Source organism: Melampsora larici-populina (assembly GCF_000204055.1).
Source record: "Melampsora larici-populina 98AG31 unplaced genomic scaffold MELLAscaffold_52, whole genome shotgun sequence".
Classification (NCBI taxonomy): Eukaryota; Fungi; Basidiomycota; class Pucciniomycetes; order Pucciniales; family Melampsoraceae; genus Melampsora; species Melampsora laricis-populina.
Window position 1 is genome coordinate 578,322 of NW_006768816.1, and position 13,201 is coordinate 591,522.

The following is a 13,201-nucleotide window of genomic DNA, read 5'->3' on the forward strand; positions in this document are numbered from 1 at the left end:
GGATCAACACACACAGTATTCACAGGAAAGACATGAACTTGAGTGTCAACTCTATCATCAGAATAGTCGATAATGACAGAGTAGGGAAATGAGTGGCCCGTATTGAGTAAAAATGAATATGGTCCAGAAGAATCAGCAGCTGAGAATCAGCCATGAGAGAAGCATGACATTAAAAAGTGTCTAATTGAATAAGCTCAAGGATGTCATGCTCAAAAACCTTTATGAAAAAAATGAAGCAAATAGTATTGTAAAAGCAAATATTCAAAACGCTCGAAGCAAGCGCAAAGTGACACAACAAAACCACACTCGTTCTAAAACCTTAAGAATCAAAGTTCTTCAACCTCAACTGGTAAGATTCGAATCAACCCTTTCATTCTACCTTTTTACTATCCACCTTGACTCTTTCTCGTTCGATTTCTTGTTTCTTACGATATTCTTTATAACCTTTATCAGTACCAAACATAGCATCCATCCAACGAAAGCTAGTAGAATAGCATCCCACAAATTTTTCATGATGGTAATCATGATGATCAGCACCAGCCCAAAAGGGTATAATGTGGTGTAAAGACCAAGGGAAGTCGTAACCTGAATGAGCATCAATGGCCTCTATAGAAAATAATGAAAAGTATCATTAGTTTCTGTGAAAAACCGGATCTTTAATCAAGACTCAAAAGGGAAAAAGACAACGTACGGAAGAGACGTAAGATGATCCAAATATAAACTGTCATGATATGTAAGTTTCCTTTAGATGCTAAACACCAAAGTAATGGACCACCAATCGTTCCAGCTCCTAAGATTAAAACTTCAAGTGGATGTGAATATTCAGCTGTAAGACCGAATGGAGCTGAAAACTCATGATGTAATTTATGAATCTTTTTATAAAGTTGACCATAATGTAATGCACGATGAGCCCAATAATGAAAAGCACTAGCCGCAAAAGAAAAATCACGTTAGAAAGATTGAAGAGAAGGTCAATTAATTTCGTTTTTCAAAACAAAAAGCTCAACTCTTCAAAAACAAAAAAGATCGCGACTTGGTAAGCCATTGTTGTCCAACTTGGAAAAGGTACAGAATGAGTAGCCATTCCAAGGTAATCAGCTAAAGGATGAAATCCCCAAATCTAGAACAAACCAACCAACCCAAAAAACAAACACGTCAATTAAACAGATCAAAAGTTATGAGAAAAATGAGAAGAATAAAACGATCAATCAATACCTGAGGTAATTCAACCGTGAAATGAGTCATCAAAACGTATCTTGTACAACGCCATTGATCTGCTGTACTTGGCATTTTAGCTTGTTGTAATTTATATTTATCAAATGCTCTAATTTGTCCAACAATAATCCAAGGTATAGCACGACCAAAGTAAAAGAACTAAGAAAGAAAGAAAGGAAAGATGCAATAGTAAGTAAATCTAGAAGATGAAGATTATCAAAAAAAATCTCGAAAAGATCAAACAAGTTACTTAACTTCATGAAGTAAAAAACTCATCACACCAGTTGCGATCACAGGATTATCCCACCAAATGTACCATTTCGCCCAAAGTTGTTCAGGATAAGTTAAACTTGAAAAATCCGTATTAGAATAAAGGTCTTGATGAGTTGAATGAAATAGATTAGAAGTCACATTAAGAGCTTGTTGAAGAATTGTTGACATTGTCCGATAACTTTGTGTTGAGAAACCCACAAGGAGTTCTTATAAAGAAAAGTTGAAGTTTTTGTATTTTATCTTTCTTGGGTATGAATTTTGAAAAGTTTCGATTTTGTAGGAAATTCAAATTGACTTGCTGGGTGTCAATTACAATTTAGTACTTTAATTTAAGTATTCAAAACTTCTTGTTAAGCCCAAAAGGGGTTATATTAACAGTTTAAGGCCTCTCTTGACTAAATCCGATTACTTTGTCAATCCTCCTGCTTCTCGATTTCTGGCAGTCGGGATCGATCGATCATCAGCACCCACCGTTAAACAACTTCATCCAGTCCATCGAGTATGTAAGCAAACTCAAGTGAAAGTCGTTTCAGACTTACAGTGATAGCTCTAACTTGTTCCACGAGCCTTCCGCCTACGCGAAATCTTTCAACTCTCTCCTGCAGATGATGTATACACGTACGCGTTCTGTGTCAAGAAAAACCTTGAACGATTTTGCCCATCAAACTCAAGCATATCGACGGAAGATCTCGGGGCAAACCTTTTTCAAGCTGCACGTTATGAACAGCGCGAAAATAGCGTGTAGAAAAAGTTTGGAGAAAGCCCGTTATATGTAATCTGATCTAGCAGGGTTTATGCCTCGTGAGGTGTTTGGTCTTTGTTGTTTTGGGTCTTGGTCAGCACATTGCAACTGGCTTAAGCATCAAAGTGAAAGACGTCAACCAGATGCGAGAGATTGCAGTGATCTGAACGTTTGCATTCGAATAAGTCCAGACCCACATGACTGCTGGCGCGCTTCCTCCACAAATTGTGATGTGGGGGTCTGTTAAGTTCAAAACAAGAAAGAATTATGTGTTGGATATCTAATTTGCACTTGCATCAAATTATAATTAGGGTATACAAATATGGTTCTGGAAATTTCCAGAAGTGTTTCCCCAGAACACCAGAAATTTTTTTTTGGGTGTGTTCTGAACTTATGGTATTCTGAAGCTTAGAATAACCAACACTGCATGTTTTCCAGAAGAGCAGGAGGCTTCTGGTGTTCTGGAAAAAGATGACTGGAAATTTATGGGCTTCCTAGGATGATTTGTGATCAAATTGAGGAAGAAGAAAAATCAGGAAGATATATTGGTGTGTGGCGATTCTGGCAGCAAAATTAATCAGTAAAAAGTTACTGACCATTGCACACATATCTGCCATCATCTTGGCAACACATTCTAGATAGGCTTATAACAGGTTGAGCTTGATAGTTTGAAAAATGTCTTTGATAACACAATAGGTACCTTAAAACTAGAAGAAAAATAAAAACTTGAAAAGAAAATATTTGAACCATGTAATTTAGATACAACTGATACAGAGCTATAGTGCAATCATAATTTTTCAGTACATGCTTTTTTGCTTCATCAAAATTGTGAAGCCCTATATATGTGGCAGGCCCCCTCTAGATACAAAGTCTAACTTTGTGATTGCACTACAGCCTGGTATTGCATGTATTGTAAGTACATGATTGATAATTTTTCTTTTCAACATTTCAATTTTTCCCTAGTTTGAAGGCACTTGATTTATATAGAACAAGGTTTATAAATTATGGGTTGATAAAGAAGAAAACAATGGTAGAACAGAAACATGAACAGATTCCAAACCAAGGTTAAGATGGATTTCTTAGTGGATTTACAAAAATCAAAGCAATACTTTACTAATTAAACCCACATACTGCCTCAGATTCAGAATCCTTACACCAAGATCTGACTACTAAATTGCTCATAGGTCACTCTTGTACATGCTTGCTTGTTTTTCTGATACAAGTGACTTTTTTGAGTTTACATTGGGTAGATGAAGATGCAAAGTGTAAAGATAAATTTGAGGGAAGATGTACTGGCTGTATAAGCCAATATTCCTAATCAGGGCTGGTACTAGTAGTGTAAGTTCAGGGTGATGAAGCACTGGTGTACTGAAGGGTAATTTGAATTTGAGCAACTAGGGGGGGGTTCATATGACCCAAGGATGCTCAAATTGATGGCCATGATTGTGAGACTGTGAGGGAAGGTATCAGAAGGTATTGCAATGTGGCCACAATTCTTCATAGTCCAGCATAGCACATATTATGTAGACCTGAGCCCAAAAATCCTCAAATTCTTCTTGAATGATTTGCTTCTACAACAGTCCCCCACCATTGAATAAATGATAGCACATTGATTCACACTTTTGATCTAATCACTTGATGTCAGTATATAATTAGCCAAAGGGAGATGGATTCAATGATTCTGATTGTGCCTTTGGATAAAATCAGGGCTCAACATGAACATGAAAACAGCAAAAATAAACATCTCCAATCAACCCCTATCTCATGAGTCATTCCAATGTGTGATGAAAATAAAATTCTTCAGGTGATTGTAAGGCATAAATCAAAAGCACTTCATATGATCTCAACATAGAAATTGGATATAAGTGGCATGATGGATTGAAGTGAATATTTCTGATTCTTCTGCAAAGATTGCTCAATGTATGGTAGCCAATGTTGAGTATGAGAGTCATAATAAGTGTTGCCAGAACGGAGTTTGAGATGCAAAGGGATAACCCCCTTATTGGGCAGAGAAAGGATAGGGATGTAAATCACGTCTTGTGGAAGAGATGGCAAGAAAAGGCACTTTGTGTTCTGCTATGCATGCTGTTTGGACTATGAAAGATGATGCAAATATGTGAAATACTTGTTGATTATGAGGAGATGAATCAATCATAGACAAAGTGGCAAGAAGACAAGGACAACATGCAACAGAATAGCCTTACCTCATGAGTTCATCAACAATCAAGGTACTCAGAGCTACATATGTACATACATGTATATACTTCTCTAATATACCTTTTGGTTTTTTTTGGCAGGGACAAAAAACTATGTTTAGGTTTGAAAGTGCATAGCTTTGAGGACCTCTCATATGCTTTGCACATAATTCCACACTATTATGGATTGGCAGGCAACCAGGTTTGTCAAATGGCTAGAATTCAATTTCAACCAAGAAATATACTTTTGTAGGGTAGGGCCATGTATATATTTTTTTTGATTAAAACAAAAAAAATATGCAGAGAACTATATACAACTTTAAGTACTGTAAATCTTTAGTTGTAGAGAGAATATCAGCTGATGATGATGAACATTCTGTGTGATGAGTCATCCTCATTATTGGCAAATGGATAGCTAGTATCTATGCTTAGTGTTTTTGTATAATCAATAGGCTTGCAAATACCTAAATGCAGAAGGTTTGTAGTCTGACTCCCAAAAGTGAACCAGAATCAGTAAATGAGTTCAAGATGTATGTAAACTTGCCTTTTTACGTTTGGAATTTCAATCAGATTGATCTGATTGTGCAAGTGATGTCATTGATGATGGGAAGTCTTTTGATTATGAATTTTTAAGAAAGAGATGCACTAAATTACTTTAACAAGGATCAAGGTCTCCTGCTGCTATAACACAAAAGGCCAGGATTTGGAGTGGCCCAATGATGTGATATTGAAAAATAATAACCACTAGGTAGATATCCAAAACCATGAGTGGTGAATGTATCATAGGGAAAGTCATGGGTTTAGATAATGTAATTTCAGGGACATTCATGTTTTTTGAGGAGAGTTTGACACAGATTTGGTTTTACAAGGACTGTTCCAAATATCTTGATGAAGGAACTTATTCAGACATGAGTTTAATTTGTTGATTTATTTTTTGGGCATCTTCAACTCATTAATATCCATATCTAATTCCTTTCCTTTTGTCCTATCAATCTCACAGGTAGATTATTTTAATTTCAGGGGCATTCATGTTTTTTGAGGAGAGTTTGACACAGATTTGGCTCTACAAGGACTGTTTCAAATCTTTTGATGAAGGAACTTGTTCATACATGGGTTTGATTTATTGTTTTGTTTTTGGGCATCTTCAACTCAGTCATATCCATATCTGATCCCTTTCCTTTCTTCCTATCAATCTCACAGGTAGATCATCAGCTTGTGGAAGCTCAAAAGATTCAATATCTGTACTATTGGTAATTTGTCTTTTCACATAAATATACTAGTTACCCCTGCTAGACTTTGCAAAACATCACTCAAGAGGGTCTGTCTGTGTATGTATGTATGTGACATATTCATAGATCAATATATAAATCACTACTCTTGCTTTTCATCACCAGTGATCTGCGCACATAATACTAGAAGGTAGTAGGAACTACTTCCCTTTGTAAGAAAAGCATTTCCAGAATTTGTCATTAGATTTGGTTATAAGCTTATTTGGCACTCTTTGTTTGTGTGTATTTGATCATGATCACTTTCTGTTGGATGTAGTATTTTCTAACCTTGTTTGAACTCCAATCACTGTTACTAGCTCAAAAGTCTTTCAACCTCAGGATGAGAGTCCTGCAGATATTTATTGCTCTAGATCTTCTGATAGGCCACAATGCCCCTGGACATTGGATCAAAATCCCTAAAATTTCTTATTCTACAACCAGTAAGACTATTTGGTCAAATAGCCACCAATTCAACAAACCCTGTTGTATTCCCTGTGGCACATGAATGATACCTTAGAAATATAGAGTTTTCCAAATTTATTGAGGCACAAGCCAAGAAACAGTACAAAATGTCATCAACTACTGATCAGTATCCAGCCATCTTGCAAAATCTTACCAGAAGTTTAGGACAATTTTCTGATCAAGAAGCTGAGATTTGACTTCCTATTCAGAAGCTTGGAACCAAAAAAGAAAACATAACCCCCACACCATAACTTTCATTGAGACCCAATAAATTTTGAAGACCCAGAATAGAAAGAAAAGCCGCAACACTGAAGTTTTTTGCTGAATTTTACATGGGGATGTTGGGGCGCAAGGCATTTCCACATCTGAAGCAAGGGATTGAAAATCTTGTGTATGTCACATGTTATTTTCAAATAGCTCTTGCACCCAAAAACTGACAATTCTTTGATTCATTGGTGTAGTGAATAATGAAGATGAAATGGCTACCATCAAAGTCAGGAAAACTAAGGTGGAAATTTGAAAACATGCAGGCACAAAAACATTTTGACCCCAAGATATCCTGAACTACATTTTGAGTCAAGACTTTGCCACAAAAATTAAGGGCCATCCCAAAGACAATTAAGTCTCTTGTTGAACAAAATAAAGAGGACTATGTTGGTGATCTGCTGATTACTAGCAGTGGTGACAATTAGAAACAAATAGTCCACTTGTGTTTCATCAAACATCAAATATTTCTGATTTCTCATGTGCAATGCAATGCCTCCTCCCAAAGTTTTGGACCATTGAAAAAGGTGTTATCAGAATCCAGTCAGTCATTATCCTTCTCCCAAAAACAATAAAGAGCTTGATGCATTCAGATGTACATTAAATGTTTTCCAGTTCTTTTTGGCTCATTTGAACATTTGTTGTGTTCTTAATCCTCATATCTACACATAGGTAAACAGTTTGGGGATGTATGTGTTCCTTTGGAACTGTATGAGGTCTGTATGGAAGGGAATGCAGACATTAAAACTGGAAACACAGTGGAAGCCTGTTGTCCCAAGATTGTGATGCATATTGTGCAACTTTGTAATTCCACTGGATGGCATCATGTTAAAATGTAAGGATACACTGTGTTAATTGGAATGTGTGGTGCCATACTGCAATGAAGTCATGACACAAAATCTGTAAGAAGATTGAGTACTGTGTTACTTAGTATCTGGCGTGGTTCAGAAATAGGCATATATTGAATGATGCACCACTACTCTGTAATTTAGTCCCCTGCTTTCTTGTCAAGGAAGCCTGACAATACATGAGTCCCTCTCCAGACATCCGCACTTGCAAGGAAAAAGTGTCAGACCAGAGTGACTTAGTCAAGTTAGCTTTTAGGTGGTGTATACAGAGATATGAACTCTGGCTTGCAGATAATCTTCCTCCTCAATTTGAAATGCACCTTTAGTTTGTGCCCCTACACCTGAGAATGACTTCAGTGCCTGATTGAAAGCCCTCAAAATTTGACCACCACCCTGAATGCTGTTAGAATGACCTCCATGACTTTGAATCTTGGACCTTCCTTTGCCTTTCTCTCTCCTACCTAGCTATCCTGTTTGTGAGATCAAGAAGAAGACCTGACCTAGTCAATTCCCTTTGAGACCATTGTTTCTTTGGACAAACTAAAACTTTGACTGTCTTTTGGTTTGGGAAGGTTCTTTGAAGCCAGGACATTGGATTTGGACAGAAAACTGTAATTAAATATTGAAAAAGCTACACACACAAATTTACTAGGCTGAACATCATGAAGCTAGCCTTGGATACAGAGTTTTGAGCAAGGACATTGGACTTGGGGATGCAGTGTTATCCATCTGGAATTCATAAGGCTTTGCCATCAGGACACATTGAAGATCATTTATTGCCAGATATCAATCAGATAATAGCAAACCACCCTAGACATAGAGTAGTTGAGCTCAACTGATCAATCAACATGATCATCTGAGCCAGAACTGGTCAGGAGTGTAAGCTATTCTTTGATTCACTCAATTTCAATATACATGGAAATAAAAACAGAGACCAGGTAGCATCAACCAAGTAAAAAGAGGAAATCTTTACAAAAGATAATTAAATATCCATAGCACTCCAACCCTGCAGTAGGAAAGAAAATAAGAGACAAGATTGACAATAGACTGGTACCCTTTGCAAGAGTCTGAACTCTTTCAGTATCCTGATCCAAATTTTTTGATGTATGAATTCAGATGACTTTATATATTTAATGCCCATCTTATATCTTCAAGACCTTGATTTTCTGATCAAAAACAAAAATTTCAGAAACCTCAAGGTCAGGGTTGGGTTATAATGCAGCAAAATAGTTGAAAACCAGACTGACCTGAAAGCAGACTGTGCAGCCACAGCTGTATCCTCAACCTCACCTAACAAACCTTGCAATTGCTCGCTGGCAGCCAGATGATAAGCATGCTGAGCTTTGATCAACTCACTCAAGGCTTGGATTGGTTCAGGCTGGTTTTGATAGAGGGAGAAATGTCCAACAAAAATGTGTCAGCAGAGAGAGATCATAGTAATGATGACTGAAAATCTGCTCACGTCGTCCAACACTCTCTTCATCAAGCCTATAGCTTCTTCAGTTGCGGAAACCAATTTCTCTTCCGCATGCTCAACTTCCAAATTTGCTTGTTCTAACTTGGGCCCACCTGTCGAATGACTTTTGAGTGTCATTCGAGCCGCATCCAACGCCAACCTAGATCAAAAGCTAAACGTCATCAGCTTAACTCCTTTACAAAAATATGGCGTAAAAAATTTACCTAGCTGTGCGAACTACTTGTCTGCTCTTCACTGCCGCTTGAATATCTTGAGCCATAGTCTGTTGCCAAACTTGTAGAAAGTTCTTTTTGATGGCGGCGTCTTGTGCTAGCCTTGCATCGCCGACTTGAGCTTGGACCATGGCGTAGGATTTCAAGACCTTGCCCATCATCGCATTGACGTTTGAATCGGAATCCTTATCCGAAGCCGCCGAGGACGTAGTCCCCAACTCGAGTGCCCCAGACGTAGCTGCCCGTGACAGAGCATGCGCTAGCGTCTTGTGCTGCACTGGGGTCTTGGCAGGAGCTTCGATTGGGGGAAGATTCGTACCTGTCAGATACCGTTCAGCGAGTCAGAAATTCGGCATCATGATCACAGGAAAGAACACGCAGTGAGGTTCCGTACTGACCCTTCGTGGCAGCTGAAGCCCAAGTGGTCAGAGTATGTGATATAGTGGTAGCTGTCTCATTGAGCGACTCGTTGACTTGAATAGGATAGTCGTACGCCTCACTTTCTAGAGAATGAAACCAATCGCTCAGGAATCGAGTAACACTAAAGGCATACGTTTTTGCTGAACGTACCGTATGTTTTGACGATGCGGAGTAAAGAGGCGTGCGCATTGCGGAGCGCATCAACTCGGCGTTCCAAGTCTTTATATTCTTCGGGTAGTTCTGTTTGCTCATGGGGTCAGATTGATCGTTGATCAGTCAATTCGAGGATGTTCCATGCATACCTGTCACATCGTCTTGCTCCAAGGTTCCCAAGCGCTCTCGGGCAGTCTGGCTAAGAGTCTGAAAGCAGAAATGGGTATCACGGTGTCAGAAAGACGCTATGTAGGAGTCATTGGGGCGATCTAGAAGTGGATTCGGCCAAAACCGTTTCATTGCGTCACATAGACTGGAAAGAATAAAATAACTCACTGCAAAGCTTTTACTCAGCTTGTCAGTCTGTTCGGACAAATTGATGCTAGCAACACCATGCTGAACATTCTGTCCGAGGCTTCCCAGTGTACTAGTGAATGCTTGCTACGGATTTCACGGCTATGATTAGCCTGTCCAATTGATCGCTACGCTCCGTCTAGAAGGGATGTGCTCACCTTCCAAGACATGATGAATTTGCGAAAAGTTGAAGACGACGCAGATAAGATCAGTTCAAGTCTTGAGGTTTGATGGTTCGAAAGATTGGGTATGTCTGATTAGAAAAGTTGATTCTTGAAGCGTTAATCAAATCGGTCAAGAGGAGGTCTCGAGCGAAATGGGAAGTAGTCAACAACTGGTAATGGTAATCAGATTAATCAGGATTAATCGATCACACAGTGACACTTGCCAATTACCATACAGGTGGTATGTAAATACAAAATTGACTTTAAAACAGTTTGACTTAAAGTTAAGCTGCGGGACCTAAAGCCTAACACAGGACCTCTGCCTAACTGGGCAAGCTCACAGAAGCTCACACCGCGGGAATTAATTAGTTCAAAACCCGATTGAACCGAGTTTCGGTGTCCGGGTTCGAAATTTCCTCGAATTGTGAATTTTGTTCACAATTCGTTTGCAATAGGTTTGCCAATTGCCCTTGAGCGGTACTCTGTTGGCCCCGTGTTTGTATGTACAGCTACAACATACAACAACCACCCCATTTCCGACCATTGAGCCATCTTTCCTTTGTCATGCATCCTCAGTCTTGATGCTCTGCACATCGGCGAATCTGTGGTGACTGTTGTTGAAAGGCGTTGTTGTTGTATGATGTAGCTGTGCATACTCGGGGCGAGCAGAGTACCGCTCAAGGGAGATCGGCAAACGTATTGCAAACAAATTGTGAACGAAATTCACGATTTGAGGAAATTTCGAACCCGGACACCGAAATTTGGTTCAATCGGGGTTCAAACTAATTAATTCCCGCGGTGTCATCAGCTCTGCACAGGACCCTGGAAAGCTCCTGGAGAACAAACCGTCCTGAGGGGGTTTTCGGATACCGGTGTTTTGTGAAGTCATGTCACATGGTACCAGAGATGTGACAGGTGCAAAAGATGCGCCTCAACGAGGGCTATCAGATGGTACACATGTCTGACCCTGAACATGACTGGTGGCTTGGGAAATGTGTGATTTGTAACTTTTGCCCCCCCAGACCGACGAAAATCCATACCGGCTCGGGTCGGGTACTTACATACGGATATCTCGGTGATTACACGTGGTACAAAACTGAAAGTATATGTAATCGAGAGCCCTGATCAAGGCGCTTCTCCTACCACCGAGAAATCTATGTTAACCCACCTCTCCTCGGGGCAAATAGTGAAAGTGTGAGGGCCGGGGCCGGAATGGATCGAGGACGGTTTGTTCTCCAGGAGCTTTCCGGGGTCCTCTCTGCACTCCACTGCTCCACAAGAACCAGCTTCGGTGATGCAAGACTTCTACTATGTAGATGCTGCTCACTTACGGCGACGCAATGTATGAAATTTCCAAAAATATTCGTCGCTGAATGATGTTGGCGATGGATTGCAGGGAGAAATTCTTCAGAGGTGCTTGAAAGAATAATTTTGAAGCTATATAGGTTTGACTTTGAGTTCCAAATCTACAGCCAGAAAAGGCAAGGCAGGGAATCATGAGCAGAACACATCAACACGGCTGACCAGCCAGACGATTCAGTATGACTTTTTCAAGGGTTCCATGTGTTCACTACCAAGAAACTCAAGAAACTAAATCAAGTGAGTAATGGTGGTCATCTCGTGGGGTTTTAGGAAACTTGAGGTTGTCTTTTTTTATGCAAGCAAATAATTAATGAACGTGAGAAGAAAGAAAGAAAGGAACTACCAAGTGCAAACCTTTGCAAACAGCATTGACTTCTGGGCAGACCCCTTGCCCGAGTGAAGACCGGGTTGAATCTGTGCGCCGGATCGTTGAAGTGACTCGGGCAGGGCAGGGAATGGTTCGAACTTTGAAGGCCATCATGATCGGTCAGCTCTCAAGCCCACCAAGCCTCACCAAGATGAAAACCTCACCCAGCCTGCTTCAATTCTCTATCCTGTGAGTCGTCTTGCTTCGTTTTGAATCTCCATATGTATTACTGATAGCTTTTTCTCTGTGATATAGGCTCTGCTTCTTCAGTTGGACAACTCTCGTCATCAGTATCGACGTTGAGGGACAGTTAGCTTGGAACCCTCTTTTGCATGGTCCGTTCTTCAAGCTATATATACATTTCAAAGCAATCTCACAGGCGGAATGTATTTGGTTGCACTTTATGAGGTGGCTAATTCTTCGTTTCTTCTGCCAGACATCTCACAAATCTCACCAGACTCCCGAGTGATTATCGGACCACGACAGCAGGACAAAGCTTTCATTAGAGAGGATGGTACTTTTGTACTGTAAGATTCGAATTCCGTGATCTTTATGTTTAGCTTTTCATTCGTCTCTAACACGCTTTTGCATCGGCTATCTTGGTTCAGACAGGATGTGCGTCCAGGGAAACATGTGCTACGAGTCGCCTGTCGAGAATTTGGATTTTTACGACTGATGATCGATGTATCTGAGTCAGACAATGAGGCACCAATAGTAAAGCCTTATGTACCAGGACAAGCATCGCCACCAGTCGGTTATCCCGAACCACGCTTATCCTACCCAATTCGACTGGTGGCCACGAACCGACTACAATACGTTGAAGAGCGGGCAGGATTCAACCCATTGTCCATGCTACTTGCCAATCCTATGTATCTACTCATGGGTGGCATGTTCGTGTTCATGATGATCATGCCGAAGGTGGATTCGTCTTCACCTCTTTGACACTCGAGATAACACATCGAATGATGTAGTTGACTGACTTTATCGATCTTTTCCTGTCGATATGAAATAGATCATGAACATGATGGACCCAGAAGCTTTGGCGGAAGTCCAAGCCAATCAAGCCAACATGCACAAACAGATGGCTTCTATGCAGAGTCTGGATTTCGCTTCCGGTTGGTATCCTTCCTATGATAGCACATTCATCAAACCTGTACTTTACTTACGCTGCTTCGGAATTAACAGGACTGTCAAAGATGTTGTCTCCTACTGGCGATGATGATACGCCAGATCAAGTGACGTCTAAGTCGACCGCTTCAGGCAGCAAGGCAACCTCTGGAAATAATGCTAAGAAAAGAAAGTGAAACATCAGCCCCTCTTTGTATTCAGTACTTTGTAAATTTGCACTACATACATACCTAGCTTTGCAGTTGTGATACAAGATATTTCTCAAGTCAGGTCTCTTGTACAAAATATGCAGTTATT

The 13,201-nt window shown here is 40.0% G+C and overlaps 3 protein-coding genes across 3 annotated transcripts; 1 reads left to right on the top strand and 2 right to left on the bottom strand.

Moving 5' to 3' along the window:
• Positions 1-65: 65 nt before the first annotated feature.
• Positions 66-1,757, bottom strand: MELLADRAFT_45277 (uncharacterized protein; the record flags this gene model as incomplete). Its single annotated transcript, XM_007415612.1, has 5 exons — positions 66-606; positions 692-927; positions 1,008-1,120; positions 1,216-1,374; positions 1,471-1,757. The coding sequence occupies 5 exons, from the start codon at positions 1,654-1,656 to the stop codon at positions 371-373; spliced, it is 930 nt and encodes a 309-aa protein (XP_007415674.1).
• Positions 1,758-8,136: 6,379 nt separating this feature from the next.
• On the bottom strand, positions 8,137-10,192 carry MELLADRAFT_50237 (uncharacterized protein; the record flags this gene model as incomplete). Its single annotated transcript, XM_007415611.1, has 9 exons — positions 8,137-8,433; positions 8,515-8,645; positions 8,730-8,883; positions 8,948-9,275; positions 9,355-9,459; positions 9,527-9,616; positions 9,679-9,736; positions 9,866-9,970; positions 10,042-10,192. The coding sequence occupies 9 exons, from the start codon at positions 10,051-10,053 to the stop codon at positions 8,418-8,420; spliced, it is 999 nt and encodes a 332-aa protein (XP_007415673.1).
• A 1,672-nt stretch (positions 10,193-11,864) lies between these two features.
• MELLADRAFT_92800 (uncharacterized protein) lies at positions 11,865-13,080 on the top strand (the record flags this gene model as incomplete). Its single annotated transcript, XM_007415591.1, has 6 exons — positions 11,865-11,965; positions 12,032-12,111; positions 12,156-12,303; positions 12,385-12,694; positions 12,789-12,891; positions 12,962-13,080. The coding sequence occupies 6 exons, from the start codon at positions 11,865-11,867 to the stop codon at positions 13,078-13,080; spliced, it is 861 nt and encodes a 286-aa protein (XP_007415653.1).
• Positions 13,081-13,201: the final 121 nt, after the last annotated feature.